The sequence below is a fragment of the Emys orbicularis genome, chromosome 9, assembly GCF_028017835.1.
Source record: "Emys orbicularis isolate rEmyOrb1 chromosome 9, rEmyOrb1.hap1, whole genome shotgun sequence".
Lineage (NCBI taxonomy): Eukaryota > Metazoa > Chordata > Testudines > Emydidae > Emys > Emys orbicularis.
Genome location: NC_088691.1, coordinates 96,592,312 through 96,612,674, shown reverse-complemented (window position 1 = coordinate 96,612,674; position 20,363 = coordinate 96,592,312). Strand labels below are relative to the sequence as shown.

The 20,363-nt window shown below is 41.8% G+C and overlaps 1 protein-coding gene across 1 annotated transcript; it reads right to left on the bottom strand.

Moving 5' to 3' along the window:
• Positions 1 to 305: 305 nt before the first annotated feature.
• Positions 306 to 14,917, bottom strand: ACTL6A (actin like 6A). The gene is made up of 14 exons (XM_065410721.1): positions 14,781 to 14,917; positions 13,140 to 13,216; positions 12,775 to 12,949; positions 12,209 to 12,309; positions 8,130 to 8,227; positions 7,310 to 7,404; positions 6,977 to 7,083; positions 6,805 to 6,894; positions 5,610 to 5,671; positions 5,139 to 5,253; positions 4,580 to 4,660; positions 3,369 to 3,464; positions 1,495 to 1,581; positions 306 to 895 (listed from the first exon to the last, which is right to left on the bottom strand). Exons 1-14 carry the CDS (start codon positions 14,803 to 14,805, stop codon positions 815 to 817), a joined length of 1,290 nt encoding a protein of 429 aa, XP_065266793.1. The 5' UTR covers positions 14,806 to 14,917; the 3' UTR covers positions 306 to 814.
• Between the last annotated feature and the right edge of the window lie 5,446 nt (positions 14,918 to 20,363).

The following is a 20,363-nucleotide window of genomic DNA, read 5'->3' as shown; positions in this document are numbered from 1 at the left end:
TGCTAGGAACCTAGATCACACACGTTGTCCAAGCTAAGTGCATTCTCATACCTCTGAAGGTGGAAAGTACAGTATATGCCAAATATTCACTGAAATGAACTCACTTCTATTCATAATAGTTTTAGAACCAAATTTATACATAGCCTATATTCTGGGCCTTAACTACTTCATAGTACACCATGAAAGAGGAGAATATCAAGAGAACATTTTCCACTACAAGGCTAGTGCTATTGCAGCAGCTTCACAATTTAGGTTGAAATGGGCTGCCTAAGATAGACAGAAGTATAAAAAATAGTTTTCCATCTGGATTGTTTATTAATTACAGAAGAGTATGAGTACTTGCTGAAAAACAGTGTTGCTCAAAATGTGAAAACAGGACCATTTTATTTTTTTTAAAAGACAAATTAGAGTAATTTGTTAAGGACAGCATATCAACAGGGAAGACTAATCTGTAAAAGTAGACAAGATTTTTTTAATAAATTTGATGCAAGGGCATTTCAAAGTATTGCATCTACCAGCTAACCTGTAAAGCTACCCACAGGAAAAGATTTTTAGAGAAAATAGACATTTATACAAAATTATAAAATACTTATAAGAGTTATTGCATTTCAAGGGATGAAACATCCATTTTCTGAGACGGGACCAGTTAGGCCTTTTAAACAATGTCTAAGGTTTGTAAAAATGGATCTTGAAGTATGCAAAAAACCAAAACAGTATAAACTTTCTACAAAAGATTCCATCCCATTCCTGAGTACACTAAAGCTATGAAACATAAGGAGCATTGGGAAGGCAGCAGTTTCTCATAGTGTGAGGTCTATGGGCATTTCCTTTCTACACACTGCTTCCCTCCTTCTTCATACTCTTGTTTAGAGATCCACATTTGTTGAAAGGTACCCTGCAAAACAGGAAAAAAACAACAACTCAGTGCTGTACCCAGGGTATCATTAGCTCTGACAGCATGAAAAGCAAACCAGCCTTTATATTTTTCAGGCTGCAGCACAGGACCATGGCTCCAGCTATCTTTAAACTGGGGTTTGCATGTTAAGCAACTAGGGAAGATTGTCACATCAACTGTTGCTTCCACCCCCTCTCTGGATATTACTAAACTACTCCCTGCTATCCTTGTCTCATGTGTGCTCAGCAACTTGCTTTTCAGATGTATTTTGGGGCCTGATCCTGCAAGTTTAGTACTTTTAGAATGCTCTAGATGGCATGTAGTTTTCTAAAGACCAAGCAAGAGAATACCTCAGGAGCCCCACCTCCTTCCCCTTTGGAGGCAAGGAAAGGAGCTTAATTAAGATTCTTTAGGTTTATGCAGAGAGTATTCATTATTTCATCATCAGGTTTCTCCCCTCCCACACCATGCTCAGCAGAGCTACTACAGGAGCAGCAGCTGCTATGAAACTCAATCACTAAGAAGACTCCTATGGAATTAGGTTTTCAGCTAATGATGCTGCTCAGCATCCCTTCCCAAAGCTATGTATGTTTACTGACCAGAGAAGCCAAAATTGAACCACCAATCCATGAACTGAACCTCCGCTCCACTGTTGTGTTGTTTGCTATCAACTTCAGCCGCATACTCTGAACAGAGAAAAAAAATACACATTAGCAAGGTCAAACTGATAGGTAGCTCAACTGAAGGTTCAAAACTTTTTCCCCTGAAGGGGATGGGGAGGAAGAGGTCTTAGGACTGCGTTACAGACAAATATTCAAAGTGTTTAATTCATCTGTTGACACACAAGTCGAAGATACTAATTCTATTATATTTTCTGTAATGTGGAGCTTGTCTGATTTGCACTTTGGAGTCCAGTGCTCCAAAAATTACAGGTTAAATGAAGAAGCAGGTTGCTGTTTATTGGTAGCCTGTCTGACTTGTGTGTGCAATCCACGGAGAACAAAGCTTCTATATTAACATGAGCTTAAACTGAATCAGTGAAATAGCCTTGGAAATGGGTTAGCAGCAACACAACAGAAGAGAGAGATGATTAGGGGAAATTATCACTATGGCTCCGGAATATTTACACAGCCCAGAATAGCCAGAATCGTTATCTGAAAGTAGGGATAGACATGCAGTATTTTAAAACTAGCTAAGTATTTGCTGGTCTGTTTTATGCTGTTACTTGTTTCCAAATTGCATTGAGTTTCTTTGAAACAGGATACGTTTTTTCAACAGTCTGCAACTTGTGGCCCCGCTTTAGTCATTAAAGCTAAAAAGGGGCTGGGTCAAGCAGTCTGAGCACAAGACTGGATTGCCTGCAAGCCCCAATGTTCCAATCCTGACGATGACATTGATTACCTTTGTAGCCTTCATAATTGTGACATCTTTCCTTCAGTTGTCCCAATACATACTAATTGGATAATACTTCCTACTTTACGAGATTAGTTACATTTGCAAAAAAACCTGAGGATTAGAAACACAATGGAGGTGCTAACACTTCAGTGAATCTCTCGCTTCTGCCTTTTACCAAAAAAAAAAGCATTCCGTGGCCACTGAATAATCCTAATGAAATCAAAGCTGCAATACAGCAGTCAGTGCCTGTATAGGCATGTGTGATAGCCCACACTGGAGAAGAAAAGGTTAACCCCACAAGGGTGGCAGAAGTCCTGCCTCTCAGACCGTGCTGGACATGCTCTAACTGCTGCCGTAGTATAAAAGGAAGCAGCCCAGCTCGTTCTAGACTGACTACTGAGGGGAGAAGATGCTTGATAGAGGCTCCAGGCTAGGAGCTGCTACAGCTAGAGACTGTGGGAACTGGAGAACCCAGGGACCAGACTGGTGAACTGCTATCTCCAGCAGATCCCCGGGAGTTGGACTTCCAGGGAGTTACCCCCACCAGGGAACCTGAAGACCCAGGCGCTGTACAGGTTGCTGCCCATGGGAGATGCGGTAGGAAATGGCCCAGGAAGGCGAAGGGAGTGGTATCCAACACCCGAGCAAGGTCAGTGTGTTGCGATAGGATTCCCTGCTGACTGGGTGAGGGCCACTCCTGTCACCAATAGGTCCCTGGGCTGGGACCCAGTGGAGAGGGAGGGCTTGGGTCCCCCTACCCGGCTGCCACCCACCATTAGGTGGCGGCCCACTTCCCTGACTCTGGCCACTAGGCCGCACAGCCCTGACTCCAAGGGCAGCCGCATAGACTCTGGCCACTAGGCCACGCAGTCCTGTATTCCAGGGCTGCCATGACGACTCTGGCGTCTGGGCTGTGCTGCTCTCAGCCTAAGGACTGTCTGATAGACTTAACTGCGGTGGTATCACTACCCCGACCTACCCTAAGGAGGACAGGGCATGCACACCATGCAACAGCATGTACAAGGAAAAACACAGACCAAAAAATGACCCAAAGCAGCAATTTAATATGCTGTCTTACGGGTGGAGTTTTCTGAGAGAGCTCTCTGTTCAGTCTGTCTGTAAAACTCTGTATTAAAGTGTTTCCTCCTGCTACGATCACACTGCCATAGAGGCCCTGGAAAGAGAAAAATGTGACACACAAGAGTTCATTCTGAATGTATTTTGGAAACGTTTGTTTTCATAATGCAGAGAAAAGAAAATGCCAGGAGTACATATGATCAGCAGTAAAAGTACACTTGACATCTAGACAAAGTTACACCATTATTAGTACAATCATTTCTACCACGTGAAAAATAATTCTTTTAAAAGATACATTGGGGGACAGGCAGTTTGATGACTGATTCTAAATGGCTTTTATTTACTGTTTTAACCTTTAGTACTTCTAGATCAGCTTGTTTTCATACTCCCCCTGTTCCTCCGCCCCCACACACACACTGAGATACAAGAACGCACAACTAGATGTACCATCCACAAAGAACACAAGGAAGGAAGGATTTTTTCCCCATTAGAAAAAAAATTGTGTGTGTCAATATTATATTTACATTGACTAATATGACAGTTGCCAAAGACGGAACACAGCCTACCCAGCCAGGTTGACTTTGCAATTAAGGAAGTGCAATGGATGGACCAACCCATGTGCAGCCAACATGAGAACTGCACACAGCTGAATGTTGCATGCTCTTTAACAGATGGTGTTGGTGGAAGCAAAAAAGGAGAATTTTAATTTTATGCTTTCTTTTTCCACCTGCACCATACAGTGAGTTAATATCAAACTATTTAATCTTCAGATATTTGGGGCTGAATAGTCACAAAGCTATGCACCTAAAATGACAGTTTGAAGCTACCCACTGCACATTGTAGAGTCATCAAACTCTGGATATTTAACATGCCATTTTATTTATCTGTTTCATTACACCAGTGTGAAACAAGAGTAACGCAGGATTTCAATGGAGTCTCTGCATTTCCATCAGTGCAACAGAGGTCAGAATCTGGTTTAGTGTTTCTCAAACCATGGGAACAGTTATCTTCAGATGTGTTTTATCTGCATATTCCCCTAATAGCTACACAACATGTAGATGATAATGTATAGGCACCTCAAGAGGTCAAGATCTCCATTTTAACTGATGGCAAGTGTCCATGCCTCTTCAGTAAATTTCATAGCTAAAATATATTGTAACCATGCAGAAAAATATCTATGCTTTAGATAATTCATGTCTGACTAGCACTTACTGGTCTGATGTCTATATCACACATTCCAACGCTTGTGGTAACAACATGGCTAACACCCAGCATTGTGTTGCCAGATAAGCCCTGGAACAAAATTAGTAAATCACAAATCAGTGCTTCAAAACAGCAAGGCACGTTAAAGCAGTGAATGAACAAGGGTCTAAAAGCTCTGCAGACAAAAATCTTTTAATTTATCTAAATTTTTATTTCACACTCATCACCATGATCTCAGCACCACATGAGTTTTATTTAAAGAAAGAACCACATATCTTGAATTAAGCAACAGAGAGTCCTGGGCACCTTTAAGACTAAAGATATCTTTAAGACTAACAGATGTATCGGGAGGGAGGGCTTGATATCTTGAATTGCATTTCTACTACTCCACCCCCAACATAGGTAGCCCCGGAAAGCATACAGTGTAAATACAAACGGAGCTTCATAGTTTCAATCTTTGTGCCATCATAACATACTGTACCCACATATAAAGGGAAAGGCTGCATAGAAGGGCTTCATAATAAACTATATTTCTGCAAATTTTAATGTACTACTTTCATTATTTTACCTTTACATTAGAAGGGTCAAATAGTCCTTCGGGAATTTTTAGACGTTCTGCACCAAAGTCACAATTATAACCATTGGGGAATTCATAATGAACGGTCGGCATCTGTGCAGCTACCCTGGAGATTGATATTGATCAGAACATTGGTCAGAAAGTAAAGATGCTAAATCACAATGCACATAATGCAGTGAATAGTCTAAACAGCATCCTAAACAAAGAATTGTAAAGAACAAATTTTAATATGACCTGTGCTTTTGGCAATCTTTCTGATTGTCATTAGAATTTATGCACATTGGCATGGCAAGTGTAATCTCTAATCCAGCTATTCAAGGTATTCCTAACACCAAAAGTAAATGATTTTGTATATCATCATACTTTTGCAATAAGCTTAACAATAGAAACCATGGACTCCTACTCTGATAAATACATTTGACATACACATACTGCTAGTTTTACAAAGATACAATGACATACTGTTCATCATAGGTTGAATCTGACACTTGGAGGACAGAGGCTTGGAAATCCTGAATTACACACTATGGAGAGAAGAATAAAAGAAAAAGGTGTGTTATAAGGATTCCAGTTCAGAATTCAGTATTATGTTATAATTACATAAATGTAAACTGGACAAAAGCCTTAAACCATAAGCAAGTACATTTGGAATCACAAAACTGAGTGCACAAAATATGTGCAAAGCTTCTTTAAAAAGCTATGAATGCATTTCAGTACATAAGTAATTTGCTGTGCTAAATCCCTAGAAACAACTATAAGAGGTATTGTTTCAAGCACAATAGGTTTTAAAGAAGTCAGAAGCTAGGGCACATCCCATAATGACAGCGGAGTATTTCCCCTCAGGAATTTTTAATCAAGGCTGGACTTGATCACAGTTATCATGGATTTTCATATTTAATAATATATCCATTTGGCGGTGTCTGTCTGGGAATATGATCGGATGATAAAAGCCTAATTGAGAGCTGAAGTTTTAACTAATGGAGAACCAAGAGCTCAGCAATATCACTGCAACAACACAAAAGACCAGACCTGCAGACTCTCAAGACAGAGCTTCAGTTTCCCACAAAGGAATTGTGGGAGGAGAAATCTGATTTAGGATTACAAAGGTGCACCCCAGTATGGTAACTCCTTTGTTAGGAACTTATCCCATCACATGCAATGATCTTCTGTATTGCATTAAAAAATGGAACGTTAAAGGCGATGGCAAGTATGAGAGTGCCCAAGACTTGATACACACACACACACACACACACAAGCACTTTCCATGCTTTTACCCTTGTAACTATTTTATTGTGACACACACAAATTAAAAAAAAATTCAGATTTAACTATAAACATCAGCACGAACTAAAACCACTCCTACAAGCCTATCCAGGAAGTAAAGCCATAATGCCCTAGAATTTTCAGTGCTTGCAAGGTTCAAACAGGAGACAAAAATAAGATTATCTAATGGAATTATATTCTAAAGATGAAAGAGCAGCTAAACCGATTTTAAAAATTTCTCCTATCTCCACTCCAAAAAGAAGAAAAATGTCCTTTCCTATTTTTTTTTTAGACAGAAAGTTTTCTATTTTTCCTCACACAAAAAGCTTCCTGTAATATACACTAGCATATGGGATTTCTTTGTGGGCCAAGGGAGAAGAAAGGATTTACTTACATTACACATATAGTTGTGCCAAGATCTCGTGACCTGAGGTAACTTCTCTTTTCTCTTCCAATTTGCTGGTGATCCTTCGCGAACTGCTTCCTGCAATTGTAGAAGAGTACAGTCAGTCAACAATCTACACTCTGAAAAATGAACACTTTTTAAATCCAGTTAACTTTCCCACCTTTGATGCAATCATATATGGAGGGATTAGCTCGATGTTCATTTCCTGAAACAGTTCTCTGCACTGCATAGTAATAAAGTCTCCAGCAAGGGGTGATTTTACAATGCCTACAAAATATAAATAGAATTTTGGACTACGGTCAAATCCTTACAGAACAAGATGTCTGCAATAAATTGTTCATTTGAAACAAAAAAAGCCCATCTCCCACCCTCCACAAAAAACACAAGCTTCTCCCTATTCAAAGATACCACATTTTCTTTTAATATTAGTAATAAAACTCATTTCTTAATGTAATGAACACAGTATATAAATTATACATCTGAAACTTTTTACCTTGTTGAAGTACATATCCATCATGCACTGGAATAGCAGTGGTGTGAGTTGCTCCACTATCCAAAATTAGGCCTGTGGATCGACCATTAGCAAAGCTAATCAGAAGGATTAGGGAGAATGACAGAATTTACACTTGGGAGAGAATTCAGTCAAATAGTTAGACCACAACTAGCAACGAGGACCCTAAGAGTTCTATTCCTAGCCTCACAAGTGACTTGCAATGTTCATCCCTTTACCCTTCTACATAAGGGTAATACGTACCAACCTTGCATACATGTTAGGCTTTAATTTATTTATATTTGCAAACTGATTTTTGAGCTCCTTGGATGAGAAATGATATAAATTTCAAAGAAATGTTCTGCAGCAATCTCTAAATAAAATATTTCCCATTTATTTAGATTCCGAACTGCCTATTAAAACATACATGTTAGTTTAAGATATTTACATAATGCAGTGTAAGGCTTAATCAGTGATCTCAAAAGATTTCTGTTGCAGAAGACCGAAATTACTGCATTTTAGTAATCTGAGCAAAGCCATTTTAGGCATGCTGAGCTCTGACAAACAGCATAGGGTGTAAATATACACTAGAAAAAGTTGTCTCCCAGGATAGGAATCACACCAAGGGGTTTTCAAAGTCGAGCATTAAGGAGAAAGCACAGAAGTGGAAGCTATTCTGTTCACATCAGCCGTATGGATGGTTACAGAAATATTCATTTTGGTTAGAAAGAAAAGAGTAAGTTATCTTATTCTAATAATACCACTTTGAAGAAGCTTGCTTTATTTCTTGGAAAAAATACATGGATCAACATTTCAAGGATACGCTGTAAGAACTGCAGTTTTACACAAGAAAAAAGCAGGGATATTGTAATGTTCAAACATCAGTTCTGTCAATTTCTCACGCTTTGCTCTGGTATTCCACTACAAAAGAGAAAAAAAATAGGTAAACAGGCAAAACAGAAATATTATTTTTACCTCAAGATCCATTATATTTATTACTGTATGCTCACAGGATGCCAGCAGGATATAAAAAGAAAGTTAGGATTATTAAAGTTGTACTTTAAGAACAGTTGCAAAGTTACATAAAGCAAAACAAATATATATATCTTGGAACTTTATTTCCTTAGATGAGAATTCACTTTTTGTGCAACAAGCATTTCATTCCAGACTCATACACAAACACAGGAGGCCTTTCTGAAATTTTAAAGGACGTTTACATGCATTTCCAGGAGGTTCAACTTTAAACTATTAAAATAATAAATTATTTCTGTTGTTACTACTTTACACTTCTAGAACCCCTTCCATATCGGAATCTCAAAGATCTTTATGAAAGAGCCCAAAACACTCCTGTGAAATAAGTGTTACTCCTGTTTTACATGAGGAAATGTACATGTACACAGATGTAAAGTGGCTTGCCCAAGGGAGAAAACTGAATTCAGATTTCCCAGCTCTCAAAGCATCTTACCATAGCTTTACTGAAGCAAAGGCAAAGACAATGTGCTAAGGCACACCTGTGGATTGCAAGTCTCATTTTATTGTGAACTTCTTCTAAGTCAATTGTTAAGTGAGTTTAGCCCTCATTTTAGGAGTCAGACTGAAGACCTTTATTTAGCTATTGAACAGGCAACCCCCAATGCAGATTGCTCCATACTCCATCACTGTACCTCAACCCTTCTAGAGGGATCATGTTTAGGAGTGGGAGGGTAGCACAGTCTCCCTATGCATTTAGTAGCTGCCCTCTTGACAGTTTCAGGTAGATCAACTGTGATGGTATGTTCTGTTACGTGGACATCTATACACAGAGAACTAGAACGAAACCAAGAACTCATTTCACAGCCTTCAAACACCACCAACTTGAATTTACTACCAGCCTTGGGTGAATTTATTTTTGTTTATGGATACTTCTACAGCATGCTTTCTCTGTAATATCCAAGTGTCTTTGAACTGCTAGCTGAAAAGTGAAAGGCATCCATTCTCAATTCAATCCCTCATACCCTTCCCTACCTGAGCCTATCCAGACCCTTTCAAGTCACCACTTTCAACACACTAATGTGGAAAAAATTTATTTACAATAACTGTATGTAAAGGAGGCTTCATCTTCATTGTATGCATCCTCTGTGGTTTATATTCAGACTCCTGTATTGTGCCTTCTAATCTAGAGCACAGTAAGGTGGGGAACTGCAGCCTACGTGTCTACTTACATTCTTACTCCTACATTTTTATTTGATCTATCAGGCCACTGAGTAATCCAGAGAACCAAGTTAAAGCTTTGCCATTATACGTATTACTCTCCTTGGTTCTGTTTTGAAGGGCTTGATGTAATGAAAGATTTTCAAAAACATCTCTATTTTTAGTTAGTATAATAAAAGATCATCTACAATTTTACATTTCCCCCACCCTCCCCAAGAAACAAGAGAAAGCTATTACAAAACAAAGGCTCTAAGAGGAAATCCAGCTTGAAATATGTGAAGACCTAGCTACGGGAATAAAGGGAAACAAGAAGACTTTTTATCAATACATTAGAAGCAAGAGGAAGACCAAAGACAGGGTAGGTCCACTGCTCAGTGAAGAGGGAGAAACAGTAACAGGAAACTTGGAAATGGCAGAGATGCTTAATGACTTTTGTTTCGATCTTCACCGAGAAGTCTGAAGGAATGCCTAACATAGTGAATGCTAATGGGAAGGGGGTAGGTTTAGTAGATAAAATAAAAAAAGAACAAGTTAAAAATCACTTAGAAAAGTTAGATGCCTGCAAGTCACCAGGGCCTGTTGAAATGCATCCTAGAATACTCAAGGAGCTAATAGAGGAGGTATCTGAGCCTCTAGCTATTATCTCTGGAAAATCATGGGAGACGGGAGAGATTCCAGAAGACTGGAAAAGGGCAAATATAGTGCTCATCTATAAAAAGGGAAATAAAAACAACCCAGGAAACTACAGACCAGTTAGTTTAACTTCTGTGCCAGGGAAGATAATGGAGCAAGTAATTAAGGAAATCATCTGCAAACACTTGGAAGGTGGTAAGGTGATAGGGAATAGCCAGCATGGATTTGTAAAGAACAAATCGTGTCAAACCAATCCGATAGCTTTCTTTGATAGGATAACGAGTCTTGTGGATAAGGGAGAAGCTGTGGATGTGGTATACCTAGACTTTAGTAAGGCATTGGATACGGTCTCGCATGATATTCTTATCGATGAACTAGGCAAACACAATTTAGATGGGGCTACTATAAGGTGGGTGCATAACTGGCTGGATAACCGTACTCAGAGAGTTGTTATTAATGGTTCCCAATCCCGCTGGAAAGGCATAACAAGTGGGGTTACGCAGGGGTCTGTTTTGGGACTGGCTCTGTTCAATATCTTCATTAACGACTTAGATATTGGCATAGAAAGTACACTTATTAAGTTTGCAGATTATACCAAACTGGGAGGGATTGCAACTGCTTTGGAGGACAGGGTCATAATTCAAAATGATCTGGACAAATTGGAGAAATGGTCTGAGGTAAACAGGATGAAGTTTAACAAAGACAAATGCAAAGTGCTCCACTTAGGAAGGAAAAATCAATTTCACACATACAGAATGGGAAGAGACTGTCTAGGAAGGAGTATGGCAGAAAGGGATCTAGGGTTATAGTGGACCACAAGCTAAATACGAGTCAACAGTGTGATGCTGTTGCAAAAAAAGCAAACATGATTCTGGGATGTATTAACAGATGTGTTGTGAGCAAGACATGAGAAGTCATTCTTCCGCTCTACTCTGCGCTGGTTAGGCCTCAACTGGAGTATTGTGTCCAGTTCTGGGCACCGCATTTCAAGAAAGATGTGTAGAAATTGTAGAGGGTCCAGAGAAGAGCAACAAGAATGATTAAAGGTCTTGAGAACATGACCTATGAAGGAAGGCTGAAAGAATTGGGTTTGTTTAGTTTGGAAAAGAGAAGACTGAGAGGGGACATGATAGCAGTTTTCAGGTATCTAAAAGGGTGTCATAAGGAGGAGGGAGAAAACTTGTTCACCTTAGCCTCTGAGGATAGAACAAGAAGCAATGGGCTTAAACTGCAGCAAGGGAGGTCTAGGTTGGACATTAGGAAAAAGTTCCTAACTGTCAGGGTGGTTAAACACTGGAATAAATTGCCTAGGGAGGTTGTGGAATCTCCATCTCTGGAGATATTTAAGAGTAGGTTAGATAAATGTCTATCAGGGATGGTCTAGACAGTATTTGGTCCTGCCATGAGGGCAGGGGACTGGACTCGATGACCTCTCAAGGTCCCTTCCAGTCCTAGAATCTATGAATCTCCATTTGAATAGAGAGTGGGCAGTATGTGCTAAAGAGTGGTTATTTCAAGCAACAGAGGGTCCTGTGGCACCTTTAAGACTAACAGAAGTATTGGGAGCATAAGCTTTCGTGGGTAAGAACCTCACTTCTTCAGATGCAAGTAATGGAAATCTCCAGAAGTGAGGTTCTTACCCACGAAAGCTTATGCTCCCAATACTTCTGTTAGTCTTAAAGGTGCCACAGGACCCTCTGTTGCTTTTTACAGATTCAGACTAACACGGCTACCCCTCTGATACTTGGTTATTTCAAGTTACTGACAAAAAAATAAACTAACAAAAAATAAAATGCAGAGACTAATCCGGCAGAGTATTTTTAAATTGTTACCTCTAGAGTCCCGCAAATCTGCAGATATCTGCTTTATATCCATGTTTGCAGATCGCGGATTAGATGTGGATACAAATTTTGTATCCGCGCAGGGTCTAGTTACCTCCTCTTAATTGTCTAAAAATTTCAAAATTCCTAACTTACAATTCTGTATAAGATTTGTACAAACAAGATTAAAACATTCCTAAATCCCAATGACAATTTGTTCATTACGACATTTCAAAACAGGAAATATGCTTTTACTCACTGGTGCTTCAGACATTAGGACAGGGTGCAAACTTGCTTCAGATTTAATGTGCATCTTGTATGTGTGATCCAAAATTGCCTGGAAACTATCCCAGTCCTCAACTGTAAAAATGTTAAAGCAGTTGCAGCAGTTTAGACAATGTTATTGCATTTTCAGAAAGACACAGTTAAGTGAGTCATCTTAAAAACATAACTTTAAAACACACAGATCAACCAACCAACCAATTTTCTCCTGAGCAACAGTCTTAAAAATTCACACACTTCAGCAGCTTCACAAAGGTCTATACTGCTTACTGTACCAATAACATTCCTCCCCTTCTTTTTCCCCACCACCATCATCAGATGGGACCTATTCCAACTCATACAGTTTTTCCTCAGATCAAGCAAATGTTCACAGCCTCATAATTAAAATAACTTTAGGATAAAATGTTTTTCACTTTTAGACCAAGAATATTAATGCAAATGAAATGTTAATATTTTTTGCATATGACAGATGTAACTTTGTAGCTGAATATAAAGTTAGTGATCAGATTTTAAGAACAAGAGGAAAAGGACAGAGCACCATACTCATTCCATTTTTTAAGGGTGAAATAGCCTCCATGTTTTCCCTTGGAACTCGCAGTGCATTGGTGTCTATGTAGTAAGTAGGGCCCCCTTGTTTGCCTTTGTCACCATCTATTTCCATCAGGGTGCTGCCATCGTCCCTTTCCAGTACCACACCAATAGCCGTGGGAAAGTCAACCTGCAATGTAAAATGTGGACAGGGTATGGCAATTACACAGTGTGTATTTGTTTACTCACTCAACGTACTGTTTTCATTTCAGCTATACATTTAAAAAAAACAAAACATTTTCTACGAACTCAGAACTTGTTTGCTGGCTCGTATAATACTGGTTTACATTTTAATCTTATACGGTCACAATGACTCTTACCTTTGGACAGTCCTCACCAGCATAGCCAGCTCTCACTGTATAGGAACCAATATCGAAAACAAGAGCCCCAACTTCATCTGTAAGAATTATTAGTAAACAGGCAGTCAGTAATTAGTAGTCATATAACAAAAACTAAAAACACTGTGCTTACCAGCAAAAACATACAAGCCAAGATACTTTTTGTAAAACACGAGTGCAAACCACCACCACGACTTTTAACCAGGATTTAAAGTTGGCAAAGAACAATAGAACATTTTCTATCAGGAATTTAAGTTGCACAAGAGTGATCCAAAAAAGCCATTGTATTTTAACTAAACAACAGTACTTTCATTCAGAATAAGCAAAAAAGGCAATTTTTGCAGAGAGGGGGAAAAAATTTAACCATCTTCTAGAAGAGATTTTCAGAATGTGTTATGATTTACTCAAACAGCAAGTTACGTGGGCCCCTACTTCCTTGGATTATTAGAAATTAAACAGAAAAAAAAAGTTAAAATTAGATGTAACAGTCTATAGACACTGATGTTTAAATTAAGAAATACATTCATTCTTTTAAGCACCGATCCCCTAAGAGGCTCTGTATAGGCTCAAGATTGGGGTCCTGTTTGGCAAAATTAAATCTTTAATCTTGTAGCTCTGGTGCAAGACTGTAATACCTTGGCTTACAAATAAATCTTTATTCTTGTAGTGCTAACCTGAATTTCCCACCACCAACGTAACAGCACCAAATGTTGCCTGACACCACTAATCTGGCTGTCTGACAGTTCTAACAAGTGGGAAAAGCTTCAATGAAATTTACCAAAGATAAAAACTAAGAAGGCCTTCAAATTAGTTAGACTTTCCATTTTAATGAAAACTTGCAACGTATATTGAAGCATTGTGCCTTTCTGCAGCAGAGAAAGCTGAATGGAAAGTGGAGTTATAGCTCTGATGGGAAGAACTATGTGGGGAAAATGAAGTTTTAATAAAGGAGAGCTGCAGCAGAGAGAGAGACAGAGAGGTGTTCATAGGTGGAGCTATACTTCAGCTGAGAGAACTGCTTAGAGCAAAGCTGTCACTTCCTGGATCAGAGCAGCCCCAAACAACTGGGCATGGAAAGAGCTGCAGGAAGCGGGGAGATGCAGCAGAACGACTGCAAGACGGCTCATGGTTTGGGAAACTACAGCAGCATTAAGTGGGGAACAGCTGCATGGGGAGAGTGGAACAGAAAGGTTCATGGATGGGGGGAAGCTGCAGACAGCCCAGACCTTTGTGGGAAGTGTCAGCAAATGTAACGGACAAACTAGATCACAGGCTCGTGGGGGCTTGGGGGTGCAGCAGGCAGGGGCTGGTGGGGGGCCTGGGGGAGGCTCGTGGGGAACAGCTGTAGGTGCAGCAGGCAGGGGCTCGTAGGGGGCTCAGAGGGGGACCTGGGGGAGCAGCAGGAGGCAGGGGCTCGGAGGGGGGCCAGCAGGGGGAGGCTCGCGAGGATCAGCTCTGGGGGTGCAGCAGGCAGGGGCTCGGAGGAGGACCTGGGGGAGCAGCAGGAGGCAGGGGCTCGGAAGGGGGGCTCAGAGGGGGGCGGGAGGAGGCTCGTGGGGAACAGCCCTGGGGTGCAGGGGCTCGGAGGTGGAGCTCCATGGGCGGGAGGGGGCGGGCACTCACCTCCCCCGTACACCCCGCCGCTCATGGCTGCCGCTGGGCCTGTCTCTCGCCGCGGTCCCGGCAGCCCCCGGTAACTAGCTGTCCTGGCAACAATAGCCGAGTGCGAGTCTGGCCCGCGCTCACTCACACCGCCGGCTGAACCTAACTTGCTACTTTCTCCCCTCCAGCCAACGGAGCGCGCCTCACCTCCCAAAGCACCTACCGCAGCGCCAGCTTGCCGAGCAACGCCGAGAGCGAGCGACCAATCGTGGCTAGCAAGGGGCGGGCCGAACAGGCGGGAGGCCTATCCCAGTCAGGAAAAAGCGGGAAGGAAGCAAGTATGGTTGCAGTGTGCGGGACGGGTCAGCAGAGAGACTGGGCGGAGCTTGGGGGGTAAAGGGAGACCATCAGCACATGAGAGCGGCCATACTGGGTCAGGCCAAAGGTCCATGAAGCCCAGTAGCTGTGCTCTGACAGTGGCCAATGCCAGGTGCCCCAGAGGGAAGGAACAGAACAGGCAATCCTCAAGTGATCCATTCCCTGTCGCCCAATCCCAGTTTACGGCAAACAGAGGCTAGGGACACCGTTCCTGCCCATCCTGGCTAATAGCCATTGATGGACCTATCCTCCATGAACTTATCTAGCTCCCTTTTGAACCTCATTATAGTATTGGCCTTCACAGCACCCTCTGGCAAGGAGTTCCAGAGGTTGACAGTGCATTGTGTGAAAAAATACTTTCTCATGTTTGTTTTAAACCTGCTACCTATTAATTTCATTTGGTGGCCCCTTGTTCTTGTATTATGAGGAGTAAATAACACTTCCTTATTTACTTTCTCTATACCACTCATGATTTTATAGACCTCGCTCTCTATCATATCCCCCCTTAGTCGCCTCTTTTCCAAGCTGAAAAGTCCCAGTCTTATTAATCTTTCCTCATACGGAATCCGTTCTATACCCCTAATCATTTTTGTTGTCCTTTTCTGAACCTTTTCCAATTCCAATATAATGTTTTTGAGATGGGGCCAGGGCCGGCTTTAGGCCAATTCCACCAATTCCCCCGAATCGGGCCCCGCGCCTAAGAGGGCCCCGCGCCCAGTGGCAGGGCTGCCGGGGTGGGGGCAAGTGGCCAAGAATCCCTTCCCTGGCTAGAGGCTCCTTTTTAATTTTTACTCACCCGGCGGCGCTCCGGGTCTTCGGCGGCACTTCGGCGGCGGGTCCTTCACTCACTCCGGGTCTTTGGCAGCACTTCGGCAGCAGGTCCTTCAGTGCCGCCAAAGACCCGGAGCGAGTGAAGGACCCACCGCCGAAGACTAGGAGCGCCGCCCGGTGAGTACAAGCCCCACGTGTTTTTCTACGTTTTTTTTTTTTTTTTAGTCATCCCTGCCGGGGCCCCGTCGAAACTGTTCGAATTGGGCCCCGCACTTCCTAAAGCCGGCCCTGGGTACCTGTCATGTTCCATCCCGTTTGCCGGCCTAGGGTGCTACTTGCAATGTATGATGCTGGTTTTCCAATTTATTTGAACTCTGAGAGCATGACCTTGTGCCTGTGAAACTTCGCAGCCCAATTAAATGTGATTTATGGATGGTTCTGAACAGCCACCTTCCGACCAGACTGGAGTCTAGAACTTGAAATACCAGGAAAACTGTTGAGTGCACAAATTCAGGGTTCCCCTTTGGCCTTGGTTGTAGAGCTGTCTCCTCCCAAACCCCATTCCTCCCCTGCTCATGACCTCCTCCCAAGCACCCCCTTGTGGCCTGAGTCGGTCTGCAGCACCCTGCCATCCATCTCTCCCTCCTCCAGGCTCCACAGCAGCACTCACAACAGATCAGTCTTGCCGGCCCTTCCAGATGAGTTTTATTTATTTTCCAAGAGACAACAAACCAAAAGGAGAAGAACAGCATACGGCAATTTCACTGCTGGCCTTAGTCTCTGCTCTCTGGGTCTTTCCCCCAAGGTTATTGCCAAACTCTCCGTCTCTAGCCGTCCTTGCTGCTCCTTCCTTTCTCTGCAGCTCCTGTAACTCTCTCAGACACGTCCTCTTCTGCTCCTTGCTGATCAGTAAGAGAATCAGCTGATCCCTGTTCAGGTGGGGCTTCTTAGCAGCTAGGATTGGCTGAGCTCAGGCCTCCAGTCCTTATAATGCCAAGCCACCCTATGACGGGGCTATTTACAGGGACAGGCTATAATCAAAAATCTAGTCCTTTTCAACATCACCTCCCTCCCTCTCTTCTTTACCAGTACTGCTAGCACCAATACCATGTGTGTTTCTTTCTTCCATTCCATTCTTCGTGTGTTTACATATTGCTCCTTCTGCATAGAACATCCTCACCACACAAGTTCCCCAATCCACCACCCTTTCTTTAATAAATAATAATAATAATAAATAAATGACTATTCATCAAAAGAAAGAAAGAAATTCCTAGTTCTTACATATCCTGCTTTCTTTGTATGTGTCAGTCTTCCTTAGATCATAGGGTCTTTGTATTAGGGAGTGTCCTTACTTTTTCTGTCTTGTAAAGCACACACTATTGACACTAAATAGATAAATAATGGATACATCACACACACACACACACACAAAACCCAAATCCTTTTGTCATAAAGGTGGGTCTCATCAGTAAAGTAAGCTATAAAAATTAGGAAATGCACAAAGGACCGAAAGGTTACAAAATGAAGCACTCTCAAGTTAGGAAGTACCAGAATGAGCATTGCCCATGCAACATTGACTCTGCAATAAACGAGGCAGGGATCCTACAGACAACAAACTCCTTCAATACACAGCCCCAGAGCAGAAAATCCCATGCACTGAATAAGGAAGGGGTCCCGTGGAAAAAAAATAATATGAGATCATGTCATTAAAGTCTGCATCATCATGGAAACGAACAAGAGGACTGAATTAAGGGTGCCAGGGCAACACTTATTTGGACATTTGCTAACCTGAGAATGCAAAACTTTGTAACCTTTTAATCCTTTTTAAATCCTTGACTTTGTATTTCCTAATTATTTTATGGTTTATTTTATTGATGAAAGCAAACTTAAATAACGTTAAATGAAGGGGTTTTTGTTTGTTAATTTCCTTTGTTTTTTAATAGAAAGAAAATATTTTATATATGTGCTATTTAAACAATGAAGCTTTTTCTCATATGTTGTTTTCAGTATATATTTTATTGCCATTGTTATCTTTGTGAAAATCCCTGTTTCACCACTCAATGCTGTATTGATCAGAGTATTGGAAGTAATTAAATTAAACTGTAATAAAACAAAACTCATTTTATGCAACTTCTGTTTCAGTGAAAGTTCTAAGCTATAACCCTGAATGTGTAAGAAGCAGATAAACAATATCCAAGAAAAAGAGATGGAATATTTCATCTTATTTTCAACTAGCCCTTACTAAGGAAAGTAGCAAACAACTGCCCTTTGAAAAAAACACTGTACCCTATCACAGTACAAACCCAAATGAGCACAGCAGAAGGCTATCCTGCTTATCCAAATCTGGCCTTGTTTCATTACAAACTTCCTTTCTGTGATGATGTTCTGGGGGCAATCAGTTGTCAAAGGTAGCTGTTGCCATGGCAGCCAGGTTGCTAGTCATTCTCCTCAAGTATGAAAATGAACTGGAGGGAGGGAGGGCTGAGTGGTGGATTATCTCTGATGTCACAATGCTACTGCTCAGGCAGCACCAGTGGGCAACGAATGTGCAGTGTGTGTGTGGGGGGGCAGGCTTTCCAAGTGCTCCTCTTTTTGCAAAATTCCTAAAGAAGCCAACAACATAACTACACAAAATACACATTAATGATGATTCCACATACATGATAATTAGTAGCTGAAATTTGATTCAAATCCCAAATGGCATGGTTAGAAATAAGGGTTCCGAAAAAGGAGAAACCTTGTAAAACAGAAAATTTTGATGCTCTGGTGTATTTGTGGTTGTGTTAAAAATTTAATACTGTGACTTTAAATTTTGGGCAGGGTTCCTGGACCTGCTTGCATGCTAGGGAGCTCAGTAGGGCAGCACACAATCAGGGCTTAGCAGCAGTCAATCAGCAGGTACCCAGTGAGTTGTGCCTCTCGGTTATAGGCAGTAGCCTATGTTCTCTCCCTCTGATTTTTGGGTTGTTACGTGTTATTGTTCTGGCTCCTAAGAAACAAATTAGCGAGACATTGAGAACTTCCAGCAAGAGTATTTTATATTTTCTCTAACTTCTCTGCTTGTGTGCCACAAAACATAAAAGACACAATCTCATAAAAAATGAAATAAAATTCTGAAGCCAAATGTCCTTTTGAAACAAAAAAATCAAACCATTTCATTCTGATAAGGTTGCTCTTACTGAAGCACTTCACTTTTCCTTTTCCTTTCACAGGGAGGAGCCTAAATTAGGTTTCCCTAAATCCATGGTTGGAATAGTGAAGCAAAGCCTCACTAAAAGCCAAGCAGCTCGGAAAGACTGGTACGATCACAATACAGTAGAACCCTGTTTATCTGACCCTCCATTATCCGGTTCTCCATATTAACCCAACAACCAGCACACACAGGTCCAGGAGTGGGCAATCTCTCCTACAGGAGAGGCTCTCTACACAAACATCCCACACACAGATGGAATACAAGCTGTCAGGAACAGTATACCTGATGATGCCACAGCGCAACTGGTTGCTGAGCTCTGTGACTTTATCCTCACACACAACTATTTCAAATTTAATGACAATATATACCTCCAGACCAGTGGCACCGCTATGGGCACCCGCATGGCCCCACAATATGCCAACATTTTTATGGCTGACCTGGAACAATGCTTCCTCAGCTCTCGTCCACTCACGCCCCTTCTCTACCTACGCTACATTGATGACATCTTCATCATCTGGACCCATGGGAAGGAGACTCTGGAACAATTTCACCACGATTTCAACAGCTTCCACCCCACCATCAACCTCAGCCTAGACCAATCTACACGGGAGGTCCACTTTCTAGACACCACGGTGCAAATAAGCGACGGTCACATTAACACCACTCTATACCGAAAACCCACCGACCTCTATGCCTACCTTCATGCCTCCAGCTTCCATCCCGGACACACCACATGATCCATTGTCTACAGCCAAGCACTGAGATACAACCGTATCTGCTCCAACCCCTCAGACAGAGACCAACACCTACAAAATCTTCACCAAGCATTCTCAAAACTACGATACCCGCATGAGGAAATAAGGAAACAGATCAACAGAGCCAGACGTGTACCCAGAAGCCTCCTACTGCAAGACAAGCCCAAGAAAGAAACCAACAGAACTCCACTGGCCATCACATACAGTCCCCAGCTAAAACGTCTCCAACGTATCATCAGTGATCTACAACCCATCCTGGACAACGATCCCTCACTTTCACAGGCCTTGGGTGGCAGGCCAGTCCTCGCCCACAGACAACCCACCAACCTGAAGCATATTCTCTCCAGCAACTACACACCGCACCATAGTAACTCTAACTCAGGGACCAATCCATGCAACAAACCTCGATGCCAACTCTGCCCACATATCTACACCAGTGACACCATCACAGGACCTAACCAGATCAGCCACACCATCACCGGTTCATTCACCTGCACGTCCACCAAT